Consider the following 26752-nt stretch of genomic DNA (forward strand, 5'->3'; position numbering starts at 1 on the left):
GCTGGATGCAGAAAATAATTATATTCAATTTGCAACCTAATGGAGGTCAGTATAGATGGACTAATAGAACAAGTCCCACACACTGCTAAAAGCCCAAATATTTTTTCAGAGCTAGATGCAGAAAAAAATTATATTCAATTTGCAACATGATGGAGGTCAGTATAGATGGACTAATAGAACAAGTCCCACACACTGCTAGAAGGCCAAATATTTTTTCAGAGCTAGATGCAGAAAAAATTATATTCAATTTGCAACCTGATGGAGGTCAGTATAGATGGATTAATAGAACAAGTCTCACACACTGCTAGAAGCCCAAATATTTTTTCAGAGATAGATGCAGAAAAAAATTATATTCAGTTTGCAACGTGATGGAGGTCAGTTTAGATGGACTAATAGAACAAGTCCCACACACTGCTAAAAGGCCAAATATTTTTTCAGAGCTAGATGCAGAAAAAATTATATTCAATTTGCAACCTGATGGAGGTCAGTATAGATGGATTAATAGAACAAGTCCCACACACTGCTAGAAGCCCAAATATTTTTTCAGAGCTAGATGCAGAAAAAAATTATATTCAGTTTGCAACGTGATAGAGGTCAGTATAGATGGACTAATAGAACAAGTCCCACACACTGCTAGAAGGCCAAACATTTTTTCAGAGCTAGATGCAGAAAATAATTATATTCAATTTGCAACCTGATGGAGGTCAGTATAGATGGACTAATAGAACAAGTCCCACACACTGCTAGAAGGCCAAATATTTTTTCAGAGCTAGATGCAGATAAAAATTATTTTGAATTTGCAACCTGATAGAGGTCAGTATAGATGGACTAATAGAACAAGTCCCACACACTGCTAGAAGCCCAAATATTTTTTCAGAGCTAGATGCAGAAAAAAATTATATTCAGTTTGCAACGTGATAGAGGTCAGTATAGATGGACTAATAGAACAAGTCCCACGCACTGCTAGAAGGCCAAACATTTTTTCAGAGCTAGATGCAGAAAATAATTATATTCAATTTGCAACCTGATGGAGGTCAGTATAGATGGACTAATAGAACAAGTCCCACACACTGCTAGAAGGCCAAATATTTTTTCAGAGCTAGATGCAGATAAAAATTATTTTGAATTTGCAACCTGATAGAGGTCAGTATAGATGGACTAATAGAACAAGTCCCACACACTGCTAGAAGGCCAAATATTTTTTCAGAGGTAGATGCAGAAAAAAATTATATTCACTTTGCAACCTGATGGAGGTCAGTATAGATGGACTAATAGAACAAGTCCCACACACTGCTAGAAGCCCAAATATTTTTTCAGAGGTAGATGCAGAAAAAAATTATATTCAGTTTGCAACCTGATGGAGGTCAGTATAAATGGACTAATAGAACAAGTCCCACACACTGCTAGAAGCCCAAATATTTTTTCAGAGCTGGATGCAGAAAAAAATTATATTCAATTTGCAACCTAATGGAGGTCAGTATAGATGGACTAATAGAACAAGTCCCACACACTGCTAAAAGCCCAAATATTTTTTCAGAGCTAGATGCAGAAAAAAATTATATTCAATTTGCAACGTGATGGAGGTCAGTATAGATGGACTAATAGAACAAGTCCCACACACTGCTAGAAGGCCAAATATTTTTTCAGAGCTAGATGCAGAAAAAATTATATTCAATTTGCAACCTGATGGAGGTCAGTATAGATTGATTAATAGAACAAGTCTCACACACTGCTAGAAGCCCAAATATTTTTTCAGAGCTAGATGCAGAAAAAAATTATATTCAGTTTGCAACGTGATGGAGGTCAGTTTAGATGGACTAATAGAACAAGTCCCACACACTGCTAGAAGGCCAAACATTTTTTCAGAGCTAGATGCAGAAAATAATTATATTCAATTTGCAACCTGATGGAGGTCAGTATAGATGGACTAATAGAACAAGTCCCACACACTGCTAGAAGGCCAAATATTTTTTCAGAGCTAGATGCAGATAAAAATTATTTTGAATTTGCAACCTGATAGAGGTCAGTATAGATGGACTAATAGAACAAGTCCCACACACTGCTAGAAGGCCAAATATTTTTTCAGAGCTAGATGCAGAAAAAAATTATATTCAATTTGCAACCTGATGGAGGTCAGTATAGATGGACTAATAGAACAAGTCCCACACACTGCTAGAAGGCCAAATATTTTTTCAGAGCTAGATGCAGAAAAAAATTATATTCAGTTTGCAACCTGATGGAGGTCAGTATAGATGGACTAATAGAACAAGTAACACACACTGCTAGAAGGCCAAATATTTTTTCAGAGCTAGATGTAGAAAAATATTATATTCAATTTGCAACCTGATGGAGGTCAGTATAGATGGACTAATAGAACAAGTCTCACACACAGCTAGAAGCCCAAATATTTTTTCAGAGGTAGATGCAGAAAAAGATTATATTCAGTTTGCAACCTGATGGAGGTCAGTATAGATGGACTAATAGAACAAGTCCCACACACTGCTAGAAGGTCAAATAGTTTTTCAGAGCTAGATGTAGAAAAATATTATATTCAATTTGCAACCTGATGGAGGTCAGTATAGATCTACTAATAGAACAAGTCCCACACACAGCTAGAAGCCCAAATATTTTTTCAGAGGTAGATGCAGAAAAAAATTATATTCACTTTGCAACCTGATGGAGGTCAGTATAGATGGACTAATAGAACAAGTCTCACACACAGCTAGAAGCCCAAATATTTTTTCAGAGGTAGATGCAGAAAAAGATTATATTCAGTTTGCAACCTGATGGAGGTCAGTATAGATGGACTAATAGAACAAGTCCCACACACTGCTAGAAGGTCAAATAGTTTTTCAGAGCTAGATGTAGAAAAATTTTATATTCAATTTGCAACCTGATGGAGGTCAGTATAGATCTACTAATAGAACAAGTCCCACACACAGCTAGAAGCCCAAATATTTTTTCAGAGGTAGATGCAGAAAAAAATTATATTCACTTTGCAACCTGATGGAGGTCAGTATAGATGGACTAATAGAACAAGTCCCACACACTGCTAGAAGCCCAAATATTTTTTCAGAGGTAGATGCAGAAAAAAATTATATTCAGTTTGCAACCTGATGGAGGTCAGTATAGATGGACTAATAGAACAAGTCCCACACACTGCTAGAAGCCCAAATATTTTTTCAGAGCTGGATGCAGAAAAAAATTATATTCAATTTGCAACCTAATGGAGGTCAGTATAGATGGACTAATAGAACAAGTCTCACACACAGCTAGAAGCCCAAATATTTTTTCAGAGGTAGATGCAGAAAAAGATTATATTCAGTTTGCAACCTGATGGAGGTCAGTATAGATGGACTAATAGAACAAGTCCCACACACTGCTAAAAGGTCAAATAGTTTTTCAGAGCTAGATGTAGAAAAATATTATATTCAATTTGCAACCTGATGGAGGTCAGAATAGATCTACTAATAGAACAAGTCCCACACACAGCTAGAAGCCCAAATATTTTTTCAGAGGTAGATGCAGAAAAAGATTATATTCAGTTTGCAACCTGATGGAGGTCAGTATAGATGGACTAATAGAACAAGTCCCACACACTGCTAGAAGGCCAAATATTTTTTCAGAGCTAGATGCAGAAAAAATTATATTCAATTTGTAACCTGATGGAGGTCAGTATAGATGGATTAATAGAACAAGTCTCACACACTGCTAGAAGCCCAAATATTTTTTCAGAGCTAGATGCAGAAAAAAATTATATTCAGTTTGCAACGTGATGGAGGTCAGTTTAGATGGACTAATAGAACAAGTCCCACACACTGCTAAAAGGCCAAATATTTTTTCAGAGCTAGATGTAGAAAAAATTATATTCAATTTGCAACCTGATGGAGGTCAGTATAGATGGATTAATAGAACAAGTCCCACACACTGCTAGAAGCCCAAATATTTTTTCAGAGCTAGATGCAGAAAAAAATTATATTCAGTTTGCAACGTGATAGAGGTCAGTATAGATGGACTAATAGAACAAGTCCCACACACTGCTAGAAGGCCAAACATTTTTTCAGAGCTAGATGCAGAAAATAATTATATTCAATTTGCAACCTGATGGAGGTCAGTATAGATGGACTAATAGAACAAGTCCCACACACTGCTAGAAGGCCAAATATTTTTTCAGAGCTAGATGCAGATAAAAATTATTTTGAATTTGCAACCTGATAGAGGTCAGTATAGATGGACTAATAGAACAAGTCCCACACACTGCTAGAAGGCCAAATATTTTTTCAGAGCTAGATGCAGAAAAAAATTATATTCAATTTGCAACCTGATGGAGGTCAGTATAGATGGACTAATAGAACAAGTCCCACACACTGCTAGAAGGCCAAATATTTTTTCAGAGCTAGATGCAGAAAAAAATTATATTCAGTTTGCAACCTGAAGGAGGTCAGTATAGATGGACTAATAGAACAAGTAACACACACTGCTAGAAGGCCAAATATTTTTTCAGAGCTAGATGTAGAAAAATATTATATTCAATTTGCAACCTGATGGAGGTCAGTATAGATGGACTAATAGAACAAGTCCCACACACAGCTAGAAGCCCAAATATTTTTTCAGAGCTAGATGCAGAAAAAGATTCTATTCAGTTTGCAACCTGATGGAGGACAGTGTTGATGGGCTAATAGAACAAGTCCCACACACTGCTAGAAGGCCAAATATTTTTTCAGAGCTAGATGCAGAAAAAAATTATATTCAATTTGCAACCTGATGGAGGTCAGTATAGATGTACTAAAAGAACAAGTCCCACACACTGCTAGAAGCCCAAATATTTTTTCGGAGCTAGATGCAGAAAAAAATTATATTCAGTTTGCAACCTGATGGAGGTCAGTATAGATGGACTAATAGAACAAGTAACACACACTGCTAGAAGGCCAAATATTTTTTCAGAGCTAGATGTAGAAAAATATTATATTCAATTTGCAACCTGATGGAGGTCAGTATAGATGGACTAATAGAACAAGTCTCACACACAGCTAGAAGCCCAAATATTTTTTCAGAGGTAGATGCAGAAAAAGATTATATTCAGTTTGCAACCTGATGGAGGTCAGTATAGATGGACTAATAGAACAAGTCCCACACACTGGTAGAAGGTCAAATAGTTTTTCAGAGCTAGATGTAGACAAATATTATATTCAATTTGCAACCTGATGGAGGTCAGTATAGATCTACTAATAGAACAAGTCCCACACACAGCTAGAAGCCCAAATATTTTTTCAGAGGTAGATGCAGAAAAAAATTATATTCACTTTGCAACCTGATGGAGGTCAGTATAGATGGACTAATAGAACAAGTCCCACACACTGCTAGAAGCCCAAATATTTTTTCAGAGGTAGATGCAGAAAAAAATTATATTCAGTTTGCAACCTGATGGAGGTCAGTATAAATGGACTAATAGAACAAGTCCCACACACTGCTAGAAGCCCAAATATTTTTTCAGAGCTGGATGCAGAAAAAAATTATATTCAATTTGCAACCTAATGGAGGTCAGTATAGATGGACTAATAGAACAAGTCCCACACACTGCTAAAAGCCCAAATATTTTTTCAGAGCTAGATGCAGAAAAAAATTATATTCAATTTGCAACGTGATGGAGGTCAGTATAGATGGACTAATAGAACAAGTCCCACACACTGCTAGAAGGCCAAATATTTTTTCAGAGCTAGATGCAGAAAAAATTATATTCAATTTGCAACCTGATGGAGGTCAGTATAGATTGATTAATAGAACAAGTCTCACACACTGCTAGAAGCCCAAATATTTTTTCAGAGCTAGATGCAGAAAAAAATTATATTCAGTTTGCAACGTGATGGAGGTCAGTTTAGATGGACTAATAGAACAAGTCCCACACACTGCTAGAAGGCCAAACATTTTTTCAGAGCTAGATGCAGAAAATAATTATATTCAATTTGCAACCTGATGGAGGTCAGTATAGATGGACTAATAGAACAAGTCCCACACACTGCTAGAAGGCCAAATATTTTTTCAGAGCTAGATGCAGATAAAAATTATTTTGAATTTGCAACCTGATAGAGGTCAGTATAGATGGACTAATAGAACAAGTCCCACACACTGCTAGAAGGCCAAATATTTTTTCAGAGCTAGATGCAGAAAAAAATTATATTCAATTTGCAACCTGATGGAGGTCAGTATAGATGGACTAATAGAACAAGTCCCACACGCTGCTAGAAGGCCAAATATTTTTTCAGAGCTAGATGCAGAAAAAAATTATATTCAGTTTGCAACCTGATGGAGGTCAGTATAGATGGACTAATAGAACAAGTAACACACACTGCTAGAAGGCCAAATATTTTTTCAGAGCTAGATGTAGAAAAATATTATATTCAATTTGCAACCTGATGGAGGTCAGTATAGATGGACTAATAGAACAAGTCTCACACACAGCTAGAAGCCCAAATATTTTTTCAGAGGTAGATGCAGAAAAAGATTATATTCAGTTTGCAACCTGATGGAGGTCAGTATAGATGGACTAATAGAACAAGTCCCACACACTGCTAGAAGGTCAAATAGTTTTTCAGAGCTAGATGTAGAAAAATATTATATTCAATTTGCAACCTGATGGAGGTCAGTATAGATCTACTAATAGAACAAGTCCCACACACAGCTAGAAGCCCAAATATTTTTTCAGAGGTAGATGCAGAAAAAAATTATATTCACTTTGCAACCTGATGGAGGTCAGTATAGATCGACTAATAGAACAAGTCTCACACACAGCTAGAAGCCCAAATATTTTTTCAGAGGTAGATGCAGAAAAAGATTATATTCAGTTTGCAACCTGATGGAGGTCAGTATAGATGGACTAATAGAACAAGTCCCACACACTGCTAGAAGGTCAAATAGTTTTTCAGAGCTAGATGTAGAAAAATATTATATTCAATTTGCAACCTGATGGAGGTCAGTATAGATCTACTAATAGAACAAGTCCCACACACAGCTAGAAGCCCAAATATTTTTTCAGAGGTAGATGCAGAAAAAAATTATATTCACTTTGCAACCTGATGGAGGTCAGTATAGATGGACTAATAGAACAAGTCCCACACACTGCTAGAAGCCCAAATATTTTTTCAGAGGTAGATGCAGAAAAAAATTATATTCAGTTTGCAACCTGATGGAGGTCAGTATAGATGGACTAATAGAACAAGTCCCACACACTGCTAGAAGCCCAAATATTTTTTCAGAGCTGGATGCAGAAAAAAATTATATTCAATTTGCAACCTAATGGAGGTCAGTATAGATGGACTAATAGAACAAGTCTCACACACAGCTAGAAGCCCAAATATTTTTTCAGAGGTAGATGCAGAAAAAGATTATATTCAGTTTGCAACCTGATGGAGGTCAGTATAGATGGACTAATAGAACAAGTCCCACACACTGCTAGAAGGTCAAATAGTTTTTCAGAGCTAGATGTAGAAAAATATTATATTCAATTTGCAACCTGATGGAGGTCAGTATAGATCTACTAATAGAACAAGTCCCACACACAGCTAGAAGCCCAAATATTTTTTCAGAGGTAGATGCAGAAAAAGATTATATTCAGTTTGCAACCTGATGGAGGTCAGTATAGATGGACTAATAGAACAAGTCCCACACACTGCTAGAAGGCCAAATATTTTTTCAGAGCTAGATGCAGAAAAAAGTATATTCAATTTGCAACCTGATGGAGGTCAGTATAGATGGATTAATAGAACAAGTCTCACACACTGCTAGAAGCCCAAATATTTTTTCAGAGCTAGATGCAGAAAAAAATTATATTCAGTTTGCAACGTGATGGAGGTCAGTTTAGATGGACTAATAGAACAAGTCCCACACACTGCTAAAAGGCCAAATATTTTTTCAGAGCTAGATGCAGAAAAAATTATATTCAATTTGCAACCTGATGGAGGTCAGTATAGATGGATTAATAGAACAAGTCCCACACACTGCTAGAAGCCCAAATATTTTTTCAGAGCTAGATGCAGAAAAAAATTATATTCAGTTTGCAACGTGATAGAGGTCAGTATAGATGGACTAATAGAACAAGTCCCACACACTGCTAGAAGGCCAAACATTTTTTCAGAGCTAGATGCAGAAAATAATTATATTCAATTTGCAACCTGATGGAGGTCAGTATAGATGGACTAATAGAACAAGTCCCAAACACTGCTAGAAGGCCAAATATTTTTTCAGAGCTAGATGCAGATAAAAATTATTTTGAATTTGCAACCTGATAGAGGTCAGTATAGATGGACTAATAGAACAAGTCCCACACACTGCTAGAAGGCCAAATATTTTTTCAGAGCTAGATGCAGAAAAAAATTATATTCAATTTGCAACCTGATGGAGGTCAGTATAGATGGACTAATAGAACATGTCCCACACACTGCTAGAAGGCCAAATATTTTTTCAGAGCTAGATGCAGAAAAAAATTATATTCAGTTTGCAACCTGAAGGAGGTCAGTATAGATGGACTAATAGAACAAGTAACACACACTGCTAGAAGGCCAAATATTTTTTCAGAGCTAGATGTAGAAAAATATTATATTCAATTTGCAACCTGATGGAGGTCAGTATAGATGGACTAATAGAACAAGTCCCACACACAGCTGGAAGCCCAAATATTTTTTCAGAGCTAGATGCAGAAAAAGATTCTATTCAGTTTGCAACCTGATGGAGGACAGTGTTGATGGGCTAATAGAACAAGTCCCACACACTGCTAGAAGGCCAAATATTTTTTCAGAGCTAGATGCAGAAAAAAATTATATTCAATTTGCAACCTGATGGAGGTCAGTATAGATGGACTAATAGAACAAGTCCCACACACTGCTAGAAGCCCAAATATTTTTTCAGAGCTAGATGCAGAAAAAAATTATATTCAGTTTGCAACGTGATAGAGGTCAGTATAGATGGACTAATAGAACAAGTCCCACGCACTGCTAGAAGGCCAAATATTTTTTCAGAGCTAGATGCAGAAAAAAATTATATTCAATTTGCAACCTGATGGAGGTCAGTATAGATGGACTAATAGAACAAGTCCCACACACTGCTAGAAGCCCAAATATTTTTTCAGAGCTAGATGCAGATAAAAATTATTTTGAATTTGCAACCTGATGAAGGTCAGTATTGATGGACTAATAGAACAAGTCCCACATACTGCTAGAAGGCCAAGTATTTTTTCAGAGCTAGAAGCAGAAAAAAATTATATTCAATTTGCAACCTGATGGAGGTCAGTATAGATGGATTAATAGAACAAGTCCCACACACTGCTAGAAGGCCAAATATTTTTTCAGAGCTAGATGCAGAAAAAAATTATATTCAATTTGTAACCTGATGGAGGTCAGTATAGATGGACTAATAGAACAAGTCTCACACACTGCTAGAAGGCCAAATATTTTTTCAGAGCTAGATGCAGAAAAAAATTATATTCAGTTTGCAACCTGATGGAGGTCAGTATACATGGACTAATAGAACAAGTAACACACACTGCTAGAAGGCCAAATATTTTTTCAGAGCTAGATGTAGAAAAATATTATATTCAATTTGCAACCTGATGGAGGTCAGTATAGATGTACTAATCGAACAAGTCCCACAAACAGCTAGAAGCCCAAATATTTTTTCAGAGGTAGATGCAGAAAAAGATTATATTCAGTTTGCAACCTGATGGAGGTCAGTATACATGGACTAATAGAACAAGTAACACACACTGCTAGAAGGCCAAATATTTTTTCAGAGCTAGATGTAGAAAAATATTATATTCAATTTGCAACCTGATGGAGGTCAATATAGATGTACTAATAGAACAAGTCCCACACACAGCTAGAAGCCCAAATATTTTTTCAGAGGTAGATGCAGAAAAAATTTATATTCAGTTTGCAACCTGATGGAGGTCAGTATACATGGACTAATAGAACAAGTCCCACACACTGCTAGAAGCCCAAATATTTTTTCAGAGCTAGATGCAGAAAAAAATTATATTCAATTTGCAACCTGATGGAGGTCAGTATAGATGGACTAATAGAACAAGTCTCACACACTGCTAGAAGGCCAAATATTTTTTCATAGCTAGATGCAGAAAAAAATTATATTCAGTTTGCAACCTGATGGAGGTCAGTATACATGGACTAATAGAACAAGTAACACACACTGCTAGAAGGCCAAATATTTTTTCAGAGCTAGATGTAGAAAAATATTATATTCAATTTGCAACCTGATGGAGGTCAGTATAGATGTACTAATCGAACAAGTCCCACAAACAGCTAGAAGCCCAAATATTTTTTCAGAGGTAGATGCAGAAAAAGATTATATTCAGTTTGCAACCTGATGGAGGTCAGTATACATGGACTAATAGAACAAGTAACACACACTGCTAGAAGGCCAAATATTTTTTCAGAGCTAGATGTAGAAAAATATTATGTTCAATTTGCAACCTGATGGAGGTCAATATAGATGTACTAATAGAACAAGTCCCACACACAGCTAGAAGCCCAAATATTTTTTCAGAGGTAGATGCATAAAAAATTTATATTCAGTTTGCAAACTGATGGAGGTCAGTATACATGGACTAATAGAACAAGTCCCACACACTGCTAGAAGCCCAAATATTTTTTCAGAGGTAGATGCAGAAAAAAATTATATTCAGTTTGCAACCTGATGGAGGTCAGTATAGATGGACTAATAGAACAAGTCCCACACACTGCTAGAAGCCCAAATATTTTTTCAGAGCTGGATGCAGAAAAAAATTATATTCAATTTGCAACCTAATGGAGGTCAGTATAGATGGACTAATAGAACAAGTCCCACACACTGCTAAAAGCCCAAATATTTTTTCAGAGCTAGATGCAGAAAAAAATTATATTCAATTTGCAACGTGATGGAGGTCAGTATAGATGGACTAATAGAACAAGTCCCACACACTGCTAGAAGGCCAAATATTTTTTCAGAGCTAGATGCAGAAAAAATTATATTCAATTTGCAACCTGATGGAGGTCAGTATAGATGGATTAATAGAACAAGTCCCACACACTGCTAGAAGCCCAAATATTTTTTCAGAGCTAGATGCAGAAAAAAATTATATTCAGTTTGCAACGTGATGGAGGTGAGTTTAGATGGACTAATAGAATAAGTCCCACACACTGCTAGAAGGCCAAATATTTTTTCAGAGCTAGATGCAGAAAAAATTATATTCAATTTGCAACCTGATGTAGGTTAGTATAGATGGATTAATAGAACAAGTCCCACACACTGCTTGAAGCCCAAATATTTTTTCAGAGCTAGATGCAGAAAAAAATTATATTCAGTTTGCAACGTGATAGAGGTCAGTATAGATGGACTAATAGAACAAGTCCCACACACTGCTAGAAGGCCAAATATTTTTTCAGAGCTAGATGCAGAAAATAATTATATTCAATTTGCAACCTGATGGAGGTCAGTATAGATGGACTAATAGAACAAGTCCCACACACTGCTAGAAGGCCAAATATTTTTTCAGAGCTAGATGCAGATAAAAATTATTTTGAATTTGCAACCTGATGGAGGTCAGTATAGATGGACTAATAGAAAAAGTCCCACACACAGCTAGAAGCCCAAATATTTTTTCAGAGGTAGATGCAGAAAAATTATATTCAGTTTGCAACCTGATGGAGGTCAGTATAGATGGACTAATAGAACAAGTCCCAGACACTGCTAGAAGGCCAAATATTTTTTCAGAGCTAGATGCAGAAAAAAATTATATTCAATTTGCAACCTGATGGAGGTCAGTATAGATGGACTAATAGAACAAGTCCCACACACTGCTAGAAGCCCAAATATTTTTTCAGAGCTAGATGCAGAAAAAAATTATATTCAGTTTGCAACCTGATGTAGGTCAGTATACATGGACTAATAGAACAAGTAACACACACTGCTAGAAGGCCAAATATTTTTTCAGAGCTAGATGTAGAAAAATATTATATTCAATTTGCAACCTGATGGAGGTCAGTATAGATGGACTAATAGAACAAGTCCCACACACAGCTAGAAGCCCAAATATTTTTTCAGAGGTAGATGCAGAAAAAGATTATATTCAGTTTGCAACCTGATGGAGGTCAGTATAGATGGACTAATAGAACAAGTCCCACACACTGCTAGAAGGTCAAATAGTTTTTCAGAGCTAGATGTAGAAAAATATTATATTCAATTTGCAACCGGATGGAGGTCAGTATAGATGTACTAATAGAACAAGTCCCACACACAGCTAGAAGCCCAAATATTTTTTCAGAGGTAGATGCAGAAAAAAATTATATTCAGTTTGCAACCTGATGGAGGTCAGTATAGATGGATTAATAGAACAAGTCCCACACACTGCTAGAAGCCCAAATATTTTTTCAGAGCTAGATGCAGAAAAAAATTATATTCAGTTTGCAACGTGATAGAGGTCAGTATAGATGGACTAATAGAACAAGTCCCACACACTGCTAGAAGGCCAAATATTTTTTCAGAGCTAGATGCAGAAAATAATTATATTCAATTTGCAACCTGATGGAGGTCAGTATAGATGGACTAATAGAACAAGTCCCACACACAGCTAGAAGCCCAAATATTTTTTCAGAGGTAGATGCAGAAAAAGATTATATTCAGTTTGCAACCTGATGGAGGTCAGTATAGATGGACTAATAGAACAAGTCCCACACACTGCTAGAAGGTCAAATAGTTTTTCAGAGCTAGATGTAGAAAAATATTATATTCAATTTGCAACCTGATGGAGGTCAGTATAGATGTACTAATAGAACAAGTCCCACACACAGCTAGAAGCCCAAATATTTTTTCAGAGGTAGATGCAGAAAAAAATTATATTCAGTTTTGCAACCTGATGGAGGTCAGTATAGATGGACTAATAGAACAAGTCCCACACACTGCTAGAAGCCCAAATATTTTTTCAGAGGTAGATGCAGAAAAAAATTATATTCAATTTGCAACCTGATAGAGGTCAGTATAGATGGATTAATAGAACAAGTCCCACACACTGCTAGAAGCCCAAATATTTTTTCAGAGCTAGATGCAGAAAAAAATTATATTCAGTTTGCAACGTGATAGAGGTCAGTATAGATGGACTAATAGAACAAGTCCCACACACTGCTAGAAGGCCAAATATTTTTTCAGAGCTAGATGCAGAAAATAATTATATTCAATTTGCAACCTGATGGAGGTCAGTATAGATGGACTAATAGAACAAGTCCCACACACAGCTAGAAGCCCAAATATTTTTTCAGAGGTAGATGCAGAAAAAGATTATATTCAGTTTGCAACCTGATGGAGGTCAGTATAGATGGACTAATAGAACAAGTACCACACACTGCTAGAAGGTCAAATAGTTTTTCAGAGCTAGATGTAGAAAAATATTATATTCAATTTGCAACCTGATGGAGGTCAGTATAGATGTACTAATAGAACAAGTCCCACACACAGCTAGAAGCCCAAATATTTTTTCAGAGGTGGATGCAGAAAAATATTATATTCAGTTTGCAACCTGATGGAGGTCAGTATAGATGGACTAATAGAACAAGTCCCACACACTGCTAGAAGCCCAAATATTTTTTCAGAGGTAGATGCAGAAAAAAATTATATTCAGTTTGCAACCTGATGGAGGACAGTGTAGATGGGCTAATAGAACAAGTCCCACACACTGCTAGAAGCCCAAATATTTTTTCAGAGGTAGATGCAGAAAAAAAATTATATTCAGTTTGCAACCTGATGGAGAGAGTATAGATGGACTAATAGAACAAGTCCCACAAACAGCTAGAAGCCCAAATATTTTTTCAGAGGTAGATGCAGAAAAAAATTATATTCAGTTTTCAACCTGATGGAGGACAGTGTAGATGGGCTAATAGAACAAGTCCCACACACTGCTAGAAGCCCAAATATTTTTTCAGAGGTAGATGCAGAAAAAAATTATATTCAGTTTGCAACCTGATGGAGAGAGTATAGATGGACTAATAGAACAAGTCCCACACACTGCTAGAAGGCCAAATATTTTTTCAGAGCTAGATGCAGAAAAATATTAAATTCAATTTGCAACCTGATGGAGGTCAGTATAGATGGACTAATAGAACAAGTCCCACACACTGCTAGAAGCCCAAATATTTTTTCAGAGCTAGATGCAGAAAAAAATTATATTCAATTTGCAACCTAATGGAGGTCAGTATAGATGGACTAATAGAACACATCCCAAACACTGCTAAAAGGCCAAATATTTTTTCAGAGCTAGATGCAGAAAAAAATTATATTCAATTTGCAACGTGATGGAGGTCAGGATAGATGGACTAATAGAACAAGTCCCACACAGCTAGAAGCCCAAATATTTTTTCAGAGGTAGATGCAGAAAAAAATTATATTTAGTTTGCAACCTGATGGAGGTCAGTATAGATGGACTAATACAACAAGTCCCACGCACAACTATAAGGCCAAATATTTTTTCAGAGCTAGATGCAGAAAAAAATTATATTCAATTTGCAACCTTATGGAGGTCAGTATAGATGGACTAATAGAATGATGCTATGCCCAAAAGGTTTTACTTCACTAGGTGAAGTAAAAAAATTGGTATTCTATACACAGGTGGTGTAGCTTGCAACACAGATAGGCTACTCCACTGACTAACACACTCTGCAATAGGCCAAAAAGGATTAGCTTTGCTAGACTTAGCCAAATGCTGTGAAAAAAACTTGCACAGCACTGGCACAGACCTGCCTGGCAAAAACTGATAGGAACTGATGTAACTTCGTCCTGAAAAGGACTGCAATTACAATTATTCTTTACTCCCACAACCTATCTATTTAAGAGCACAGACCTGCCTGATAAAAGTCGTAGGAAATGCTGTAACCTAGTCCTTAAAAGGACTGTAATCACAACTATTCCCTACTCCCAAACTATCTGTAGATTTGTGAGAAAATTGGCTTGAAATTAACAAGGTATAGCGCACACAGCAACAACGGTGCTGTCTAACACGCAGCTGCAGCAGTGAGAAAATGGTGACAACGGGGAAAATGGCTGGGTCTTATAGGGCAAGGACATGTGACATACACTGCCAATGACACATGCCCTTGCTTGTGTGAAAAAAAGCACTTCGCTCCGTGTGCGCGCTGCTGATAAGCTGACAGATTGCACCTCCCCACTGTAAATGCGGCAAAGAGAAAAAAAAATGGAGATCTTCATTATACCTGCAGAGATCCATCCCCTGTCCCTCCCCCCACCCCGCTGTACACTCAAACTGCGTATTAACATTAATTTTCATCATTACTGAGAAAAAATCCAGTTATGATTTTGGTGCACGAACAGTTATCGAACATAGCCTCGAACAGCCGAATTTTTTTCAAATCGTTCGTGTTCACCGAATGGCTCGAACACCGCCCAAAACAGCTCGAATTTGAGATTGGCGAACAGTTCGAGTCGAACAACGCTGATCTCTAGTACAGATGTCATAGAACACGAGTTTCTGACTGTACCCCATGTGCAGGTGAATTTGAAGCCCTACTGAATTAGAGGATCCGCAGAGAACTGATCTCTAAGGAAATGAAGTGTATGCTGAATCTCGGAGTCATTGAGGAATCTAAGAGCGAGTGGTCTAACTCGATTGTCCTTGATCCAAAACCCGATATAGAATGGAAATTCTGTAATGATTTTCGGAAGCTGAAAGAAGTCTCCAAGTTCGACGCATATCTGATGCTGCGTGTCACTGAGCTGAACAAGAGACTTGGGCCAGCAAGGTACATAACATAAAATCCTGAAATCCTGTTGGTGGCTTTTGAGGACAAGAGTTGGAGAACACTGCTAAACCATTTCAGCAGGAACGACTGATCATCTGGTGTTTTTAAAGATCTCCCAACTTTTCCCCTACAAATAATGTAGGGGAAGAGAAGAATAGGGCACTTGAAATTTCAACACTGGATCATATTTTTAAAGCAGAATAAGCCAATACCAATAAAAATCTCTACAATCCCCCCAATAAAAATACATTAGTGCTCTGTCAACTTGGGAAAGATAGACAGCTATCTCTTTACAATGTTAATAGGACTTAGCAATGCTGTGGCTGTACTTCCATGGGAAGGGGAGAAGAAGAGGGAAGGAAGAGATTTCCTTATAGTAACCACACTACTAATGAAGCTTAAAATACTCATGGTTTAGTAGCAAAAGGTCACTATGCACTGTTGTTCCTACTAAACATCAGGTTACCATATTAATGACATACAAAATGCAGCCCGAGAGAAGGCCATAAAAACTATTTATTTTACATTGTAGTGAGAACAAATTCTTCTTCACAAAGGATTATTAAAATCTGGCTTAATAAGAATGAAAATGTGATTTTTATATGCTTTATTTCAAAACATTTCATTACTTCTATTTTGCACTGCATTAAAAATTATGATTAGTGAGTCTGCCATAGCCAATGAGCATTAATAGCCTCTCATAACTGGAAAATAAAGCCCTTTGACTTTGAAGAAAGCACCGTTTTCAAGTGAACAAGTGCATGATACATGCTTTGCTAATTCTAAAGGTTAAGCATGGCATTTCCTGACCTTTATGAAATCTGAAGTGTCTGCAAATTAGGCCATTTATTGCGAAGACTTAAGCAATAAATGTATTAAAATTTAAAGTGCATTAATTACTATCCATTCACATTTTATATTATTGTAAAACTCCTAGAGAGTAAATTAATGGAAGTAACATGGTTGGGTAATTACAAGCTATACAACCCCTAACTAACCTGTCAATCAATTAATGTTCCAGTATTTCATTGCTATAAGGCACCTGCAGTGCATGATATTTCCACTTTATTTGTAATATGTATAAAAGAGTCTGGACAGCCTAAGAAATGTGTATTGATTTTCTTTTTCTCTGTGCGACAGCAAAAAAGAGGAGAACACTTAATCTATTTACAATTAACGGGCAGACAAAATTGCTCATTTAATTCCAGTGGTCATTGAGCTGTGTGAATCTTCATCAGAGTCTTACAGATTGATGTCTCTGTACATTGCTTTGCTTATTTGTTTGATAACGTAAATGATAATGAAAAACTAAACTGTTTGCTCCTGAAAGCAAATTGAATTGAAAAAAACTTAAGAGGTAACCTATTTAAGAAAAAAAGATGGGGGAAATAAAGCTTTAAAACATTTTGCAACTGGAAGCTTTTCTTGGTGGGACCAATTAGTTGCATTTGCATTAAAATCAGTAAGAAATACATTACCTTAAATGTGATCTTCATTCTGGACAATCCATCACAGCCATACATGTTCCAAAATGAAAATTTCTACAATATGGAAGAACCGAGCAGAAGATATTTAATTTTACTGTTTGTATTATTGTTACATCTGTCAGAGGCCACAGGCTCAAAATGGCTACCTCAGACAGACTTGGCACAAGCCACTCGTTCTGGCAGATTCCAGAGAATCACCGATACCCATTAACCCCTATACAGGGATCTGTTTCACAGCTGGATCCATTGGATAGCTACTAGGGAAGGGCAGGAAAGGTCACCAAGTAGGCTAAAAGTTGAGAAGTCTCATCAATGACAAAATCAGGAAGCAAAGGGGTAGTCAAAATTCAAGCCGGATTCAGAATCAAAATAATCAAAAAAGCAAGCCTAGGTCAAAAGTCAGGGCTGTCCATTGTGACAAAGCAAGGCAAGTTACACTGAAGCAGGTCAGAATATAACAGGCAGTGGACAGCAGGATTTCAGGATCTTAAGTAGCTTTCAGTCTCACCCAAACCACATAGCAATTAACGTTAGGTTTCTCAGTATAGATGGAATTACAAGTCCTAGAGAACAAAGAACTACAATTTTCACCCCACATCACTCGCAATGAGCGTGCAGTGCCACCTGGTGACAGAAGCAGAGTCAGGAAGTGTAGGCACTGGTGCAGATGTCACACTTATTTAGCAAGCCTCTATTCCTTCACCTCTTCTCCCCCAAAGACATGTTTTCTCACTGAGAAGAAAGTGAGCTGCTGCCAGATACTGTAGCTCTAGCAAAAGCTTATCTCACATAGAAATGAAAGGATTATGAAATTAAACATAATTTGTGGGGGCAGAGACGGGGGCCCCCAAACACTTACGATAGCTAATCTGTCCTGTAAAAATCAGCAAGTTCAAATGACTTTTCTCTTCTCTGCATGCAGCCCTTTACAAAGTTTTCTTTGAGAAGAGTTGAGGAAAGTGAGAAAAGCTCTGTGTAGTAAATCTCTGTACTGGCAAATGGTCGAGGATTCTAAAGAGGACAAATCTTTAACAACCCAAGACCTTAAGAGTTAATCACTGTTTATCTGAATCCTGTTTTTTGAATCACATATCAATCTTTAGGAAAGAGTCTTTAGAAATGATAAGACATCTTGAGTGACAGGTGCACTGCAGAAATGGTTCCCAAACATGTCCAAAAAACGCCAGCTCGTAAAAACTTGAAAAACAAAAAAACTGAATTCAAAGGCTCAAGGTGAAAATACATAAAACTCTAAAGAATCCAAAGTTGAGGTCAACAATATTCAACTAGTCTGTGAATAGTTTTAACTACAATTATTGGTGGACTCAAGTATTTGGTACAGGTGATCAACTGATTCGACAGGCCAAATGTCCTGGTTTAAAAAACGTATGGAGGTAGTAAAGGATAGTTAGCAAAAGATTTTAAAAAACACCTTAAAATATGCAGTTGTAATTGTACTAACCGATAAAATAAAGACAACATAGCATTTATGCTGAATGGTATTAATTAAAAACATATTAAACACATTCACATTTTTTTCCCCAAAGAAACACATTAACATTATTTGCCATCTCTTTTGTGTGTATGATTTTTTGGTTTATAGCATTTGTTGCTGTCATCCTTGCCATATGAAATTCTGTTTAACAGCTTCTCTTTAGTTACAGAGATGCATACAATTAAAAAGAACATGACATGAGGTTTAGACAATTGCAGTCATTGTAGCCCTGTACATTTTACTCTGAAAAGCTGAAGTGTTTAAGAGAAAACATATTTTGAAAATCCGGTTGGGGACTATGCATCTCGGATGACTAGTTTGAGGCAGGGCCCTGCCTTACTCCCCTTGGCCTATAGTCAAATTCATATTTGGGACTAGATAGTTTGGAACCCACATCAGCCCTTACTAAGCTATTTCATAAGTTATCAACATAATGTGTAAAAGAAACCATCTACCTTTTCCAAACAATTTCCATTTCAAAAATCACACCATAGCCCAACTCAAACTTCAGATCCTGGAGCAGAACCCAAGCAGCTCAAAAAGAGAGAAGCATACTGTATCTAAACACTCCAGACTCTGGAATCCAAGGGTTTAAATAGACAATGCAACACCGCTAGTTTTCTTTTAATTTAAAGGGGTATTCCCTTCTCCAAGATCCTATATCAATATGTAGTAGGTGTAATAATAATAATTATAATATTAGCAAATAACTCCAATTAGAAATGCAGTATTGTTTTTCTGATTCGCTATGTCTCTTTCCTCATGTGCAGGCATTGCAGGACCTTAGGTATTCATGGTTACGACTAGTGTTGAGCCACCCCCGTAGCGTTCGGGTTCGGTTCGGTTCGTCGAAAACCGGGATGTTCGTGGAACTGTTCGTCGAACACCTTAGAACACCGTCGAACACCGTTAAAACCAATGGCAGGCAAACAAAAACACATAAAAACACATAAACAACACCTTCAAAGGTGTCCAAAAGCTGACAAGCTGCTCAGATGACACTCTCTTTAAAAAAGCCGGCCTGCAATTCAGCAGTGGCATACACCGGTACCCGACAATTTAGACAAGAAGGAATAGAGCATCACACATAGATTAGATAGATAGAAACATGTCAGTCACATATATAAGTAGTACAGTGACAGTGTTGGTTACTGTACTTGTCATTTAGTGTTAAAGGATTTATTTAAAAAAATATTAGTGTTTTCATGCACTGTCTCTTTAAAAAAGCCGGCCGGCAATTCAGCATCTGTACCCGACAATTTATAACAGAAAGAATAGAGCATCACACATAGATTAGATAGATAGAAACATGTCAGTCACATTTACAATAAGTACAGTGATAGTGTTGATTACTGTACTTGTCATTTAGTGTTAAAATAAATGATTTATTTAAAAAAAAATTGGCGTGGGGTTCCCCGTAATTTTAGTCTCTAGCGGAGGTTAAGCAGACGGCTGGGGCAGATGTTTGAAGCCTGGGAAGGGGGTAATACCCACAGAGCTTCCCAGGCTACTAATATCAGCACCCAGCTGAATACCTAGCCTTTACTAGCTATTAAAATGGGGGACTCCAAAAAAAATGACGTGGGGTCCCCCCTATTTTAATAGCTAGCAAAGGCTAGGCAGAAAGCTGGGGGCTGATATTAATAGGAAGGGTGCCATGAATATTGGCGCCCTCCCAGGCTAGAAACACCAGCCGGCCCAGAAATGGCACATCCATAGGATGCGCCAATTCTGGCACGTAGCCTCGCTCTTCCCACTGCCCTGTAGTGGTGGCAGTGGGGTAATAGGGTTGGGGTTGATGTCAGCTTATAATGCCAGCTGACATCAAGCCCAGGTTAGTAATGGAGAGGCGTCTATAAGACACCCCCATTACTAACCCCATAGTCAAAGTTACAAAAAACACAAACACCCAGAATAAAGTCTTTTAATTGAAATAAACACACAATTCTTTATTGTTCTAAATTAAACCATACTTACCGTCACGCCCATTCCAGCTGAAGCCAACGACCTCCTGCAATAAAAGTAAAATAATAAAGCAACATCATCCTTACCTTTCCATGGTTCCCACGACAGCTCCAGCTCTGCTACATTCACATGACAGGCTGGACCGCAGCCGAACGCTGCCATCCAGCTTGCCATGCCGCAGACACTGAGAAGCACAGACATGCTTGCGCTGAGAATTTTCCCACGCTGTCAGTGACGTGCATGAGGTGAGCCGAGTTCATTGGGGCCAATATTCATGGCAACCTTCCTGGTCTATTAATATCAGCCCCCAGCTGTCTGCCAAGCCTTTGATAGCTATTAAAATAGGGGGGCCCCCACTTCATTTTTTTGGGGGTCCCCCATTTTAATAGCTAGTAAAGGCTAGGTATTCAGCTGGGGGCTGATATTAGTAGCCTGGGAAGCTCCGTGGGTATTACCCCCTTCCCAGGCTTCAAACATCTGCCCCAGCCGTCTGCTTAACCTCCGCTAGAGACTAAAATTACGGGGAACCCCGCGCCAATTTTTTTTTTAATAAATCCTTTATTTTAACACTAAATGACAAGTACAGTAACCAACACTGTCACTGTACTAATTGTATATGTGACTGACATGTTTCTTTCTATCTAATCTATGTGTGATACTCTATTCTTTCGATTCTAAATTGTCGGGTACTGGTGCTGAATTGCCGGCTTTTCATGTTTCACTGTGAGCACTGTTCCCATCGATTTGGGCAACCACTGTAATGCCACAACCACCATGGCTGTGGCATTACAGTGAGTGGCAGACAATCCCAGCATGATTTATTCTCTAAATAGCGCCAGACATGCAGGACACGCTTTTGGTGCACGAACAGTTATCGAACATAACCTCGAACAGCCGAATTTTTTGCAAATCGTTCGCGTTCGTCGAACAACTCGAACACCGCCCAAAACAGCTCGAATTTGAGATTGGCGAACAGTTCTAGTCGAACATCGCTCATCTCTAGTTACAACCACTGATATAGTGACAATTAGTTAGCTAGCTGCTTGTGGTCATAACTATGGATACCTAAGGACCTCAATGCTGCAAGGCAGCAGTACTAGCTATTGAGCCACCATGCGTAATTCACATATCCTCTTATACTGGGTATCACTAGATACTCACAACGGAGCCTTGACTTGCACCCTATAAAGGTTTACACAACAGGGAAGTGCGGTTCCTCACACACGCTGAGAGCACTGGAATCATACGCCACGCAAACTCAGCCTCCGGTGATGAGATACGATGCGGCTGATACCTGACACCAAGGGTACATGCCCCCTCTAACACAGATCCACTTTGTGCCAGAAACTATTCTGCCACACATTTTTTAAGATGGTAAGTGACACATCTCACATAATGCTACACCACCAGAGACGGCAGACACATGTCCTATAGCGCTGCACTTACATCTTTACCTTTAGCATCTAACATCTTTTCTTTAGCAATCCAGCAAAAATACATAAATGTTCATGGCTGTTCACATCTCCTAGCTACCAGGCTTATGTTTTTTTATGCATTTTGTGTATTTAATTAGTGGTATTAGGATCACCAAGTGGTCTTTATGCGCATAGAAGATAGAGGGCTTTTATAGACTAAAACTGTATTTGCTTTTCCACCAGGCTATGTCTCCAAATATTCCCATTACAACCTACCTACTGTCTGTATCATATAATATACATAAAATGTTATAAATACAGGTTGCCTGTTTCATCTGTACCTTTATATCTGCTCATGATGATTTTTATGCATTATTTATGCATGACTTATTCACCTCTAGTTTACTTAATAGAAGTATCCATATTTTTCTGGCATTATATATTGCAGTTTACTATCTTAACCCTTATTCTTCTTTATATTGTACACCCTGTCACTTATACTACTGTTCTATAATTTACACAGCATCATTCTGATGAAGTTCCGGATGTAGGATAGAAACATCAATATTGCTTCGAACAAACATTGGATTGCATGAATAAACTTTTTTCTCACTTCAACTGCATACCTCTGAATGCAGAGTTTTTCATACTGTTATAAATGTGTTTATATAATTTTTTTTCCCAAAAGCTGCTTAGAATTCCATTAAATACACAAAATACTTTCAGAACTCACCTTTGTATAAAATGGACAGCCTCACTTGTCATCCTTTGGGTCAGATTCTCATATATTAATGGTTGTTGGATAACCTGGTAATTTCTCATCAAAATACAATTCAAATATTGAAATTTCCAAAAAAAGAAAACCATTGGTCCCACAAAAATAATGATGCATAAAAGAATGTAGCCAAATACTTTCTTGGGTATATTGAGAAGCCGGATATAGTTAAGGAAAATAAGTGTAAGGATTGTTAAAAAAGCGATTAGAAATGACTGCTTTAGATACTGAGCAGCTCCAGCAACAAATACACTGCCATTTCCTGGGATGCAGTCTCGTAAATGTGTCATTGTTGTTCCATAAAAATAATCAAACCCATGATTAAGAGGATGGTGGTAAAAGTCATCTCTCTCTTCCTTATTCAGTCCAAGATGCCATTTTCCTGGTTGAAGACAGAAATAACTCGTTAATTGAAAATGGTGTCAGAATCTGCTCATTTATTTTGCATAGTTTCTGCCATTCGAAATACTATCACTTTTCATATTGTCTTTAGCCAATTATATGTCACATTTCATAAAATTGTTATTGGAAACTACCATTGTTAAAGGGTCAATTTACAGCTTCATAACTGACAGCAATAACCCAAACTGATCTCTGGATTTACTGCTTACCAAAGTTAACGCTACATGATATTAGGTAGGTAAAATAAAATTAAGTTTAGGTTCAAATGGTTTGTCAGGAATTATGTAGCACAACACTACCCTGTAGAACACACAATATAAAGGGGAATATTTTTTGTTTAACAGGATAGAGAGCAGTGCAATGAGCTATAGCTTTGAAACTGAGCAGATACATAGAGCCAGTCTATTAACTGTCCACAGTTAGTTTTGGGCAGGTTGCAAAGTTCCAGACAGACTGATAGAGAATTACAGATGCATACCAGAGACTGTGTAACTGGAAGCAGAGGGACATACAGCCCTAATGTCACATAGAACTCATGATGTGCTAAAGCTAAAAGAGATACCACAGAAAGTAAGGCAAATGAAAGATCTGTCATCAGAATTTCGCTCCCCATACTATTTTTATGTGCAATCAGTTCCGCCATTCCTGATAAATCAGCATTTGAATTGATATGCAAACAAGGCTGTGCATCTGAAGACTTTGTCACTCCAGCTCTATCACCCGCCAAGCACCACCTCTTCCTGCTTAACCCTCCGTCATATACAATAGGCCTGACAGGCACATCTCTTTTACTTTCATTTCTCCTTCCTCACCAGATTGTGAGGAAATCCTCTCCCTCCAGGTAGTCTCCTGTCTCTAGCAGCTCTGTGAAACCTCATACCACAGTTGGATTGCAGAGCTTCAGGAGGACAGATATAACTGCGCTAATCTCTCAGGCTCATTGTATGTGAACACGTCACACTCAATAAGGTTGGTATTTTATGTTTTTATTCATCACAATTGTTTATTTAGCTTGTTTTATGAATGCATAGCACAAAGTGTGAGGATATTTCATAGAAATAAGGCAGATTAAAAAAGAAAGTGTGCTGCTCAGGCATATACTGTAGTTCCCTAACACATATTCCTTCTCTTGCTTCAGATTATCTGCTGAAATGGAGAGGAAAATGTACAATTTATCAAAAAACCTTGATGCTGAGGAAGTAACAAACATGCTGTTAGATGATGCAGACCCCACACTGAATGAGGATTTAGGAGAGGAAAGTGAGATTGATTCTCATGATGAGGTGGAAGTATGTGAAGTGGATTCTGAAACAGAGCAAGATGGTGACAGTGATGAGGATGAAGATGTAGAATCTTATTATATGGGAAAAGATAAAAAAAACCAATGGAACAAGAAGCCACTCCAGAAAAAACGTAGGGAACCTCAAAACATTATTACTCACCTTCCTGCAGTTATAGGAACTGCAAGTAATGCAAAAACTGCAGTTGAATGCTGGAATAGTTTATTCACAGATGACATTCAGGACTCTATTGTCACATATACCAACCAATATATAGACATTATAAAGGACAAGTTCATCTGCAACAGAACCATCAAGGCCACAGATGAAATAGAACTGCGTGCTTTTTTTGGATTATTATACCTTGCAGGAGCTTATAGGGCAAATAGACAAAGTTTGGAGGAACTTTGGAGTAAAGATGGGGATGGAGTTGAAAAATTTGGCCTTGTTATGTCCATAAACAGATTCAAGCTTCTAATTCGTTGCCTTCGGTTTGACGACAGAACTACCCGAACCGAATGTAAAACACATGACCGACTTGCTCCAACTCGTGATATATTCCAAAAATTTGTTGAAAACTGTAAAAAATGCTATTGCCCTGGGGAGAATCTCACTATTGACGAAATGCTCCCTGGTTTTCGTGGTAAACGTGCCTTTCGTCAATATATTCCATCAAAGCCTAACAAATATGGAATCAAAATGTATGCCCTTGTTGATGCCAGTAAGACCTACACTTACAACCTGGAAGTTTATGCAGGAAAACAACCAGAAGGTCCTTACTGTGTCAGCAACAAACCCAGTGATGTTGTAAAAAGACTGGCTGAGCCCTTATTTGGATCGGGTCGCAATATAACAGCTGACAATTGGTTTTCAAATTGTGATCTGATTGATTATCTGAAAATGCAGAAGCTTTCATATGTCGGAACTGTAAGAAAAAATAAAAAAGAATTGCCTACACAGTTTGTAAGTGTGAAAGGGAGACAACAGTACAGCAGTATGTTTGCATTGCATAATGGAAAGGTTTTGGTTTCCTATGTACCACAAGCAAAAAAAATTGTACTTCTTCTATCAACACTTCATGATGATGATGCCATCGATCCCGGGACTGAGGCACAAAAAACCCCGGAGATAATTACATTTTATAATGCAACCAAAGGGGTGTTGATACAGCTGATCAGATGTGCTCAACTTTCAACGTCAGCAGAAACACCAAACGCTGGCCAATGGTCATATTTTTTGCTATGTTGAATTTGGGTGGTATAAATTCACAAGTCATTTACCTTGAAAACAAGCTTGAACCACTCCGTAGACGATTCTATCTGAAAAAATTGGCCCATGAACTAGTGCTTGGAGAGCTACGCAGGAGAAGTATAAAAACAATCGGTATCCCCTCTCGCCTTCAAGTTCAGCTCAAAAGATTCCACCCAGAAGATGATATTGAAAATTCACCACCTGCACCACCTCCCAAAAGAAGGAGATGCACCACCTGCACCACGGAATGCGGAATCAGAAGGCTTTCTAATTATGAATGTCACAAATGTCATAATGCAATCTGCCTGACACATGCAAAAATGATGTGTAATTCTTGCTCTTTGCTCTGCAAGTGTAATTTTTCTGGGGAAACTTCAGGATCTAATTCTGATTGAATATGTGTTTAATAGTACTTAAGGTACCTTAAAATTAAGTTTGCTTCCATAAATTTTCTTTGTAGAGTTTTTTGACAGAGTCGAACTGGGGACTATTTGGCGGGAGTTTTGAAATGTTTGTATTTCAGAGTTATTAGTTTTATGTTAAGTAAATGTTTTTTATTGCACCTGATGATGTGTAGTCTCTTTTATTACATCCCTATTAAGGTCACTGATCACTTTTAGAGCACTGAAATTGCAAATATTAGATATTATAGGTATTTTTCTAGCCTGCGCCTGACAGTCACATTGTATGTGAACTCGTTAGAACCGATATTGTATGTGACGGAGGGTTAACTAACCTCTATATTGAGTGACTTCATGAGAAGGAGCCATGAGTCAAGCCATAGAAGGCAGCACTGGCAGGGAATAGAACTGGATCTACAGCCTCATTGCATATCAATTCAAGTGCTAATTTCTCAATAATTGAGGAACTGTCTGTCTAGGTAAATGTACTCCT

The 26752-nt window shown here is 37.6% G+C and overlaps 1 protein-coding gene across 3 annotated transcripts in view; it reads right to left on the reverse strand.

Annotated features, from left to right (window-relative positions):
- STS (steroid sulfatase) overlaps positions 1–26752 on the reverse strand; it is an 829793-nt gene that overhangs the window by 414735 nt on the left and 388306 nt on the right. For all 3 annotated transcript variants that reach the window (XM_073667339.1, XM_073667338.1, XM_073667340.1), the window contains one exon: positions 22884–23307. In XM_073667339.1, coding sequence (XP_073523440.1) covers positions 22884–23307 — 424 coding nt within the window. The remainder of the gene's footprint in view (positions 1–22883; positions 23308–26752) is intronic.

The sequence above is a fragment of the Phyllobates terribilis genome, unplaced genomic scaffold (genome assembly GCF_046119375.1).
Source record: "Phyllobates terribilis strain yellow unplaced genomic scaffold, ASM4611937v1 Scaffold_2__4_contigs__length_985480577, whole genome shotgun sequence".
In the NCBI taxonomy this organism is placed as follows: Eukaryota; Metazoa; Chordata; class Amphibia; order Anura; family Dendrobatidae; genus Phyllobates; species Phyllobates terribilis.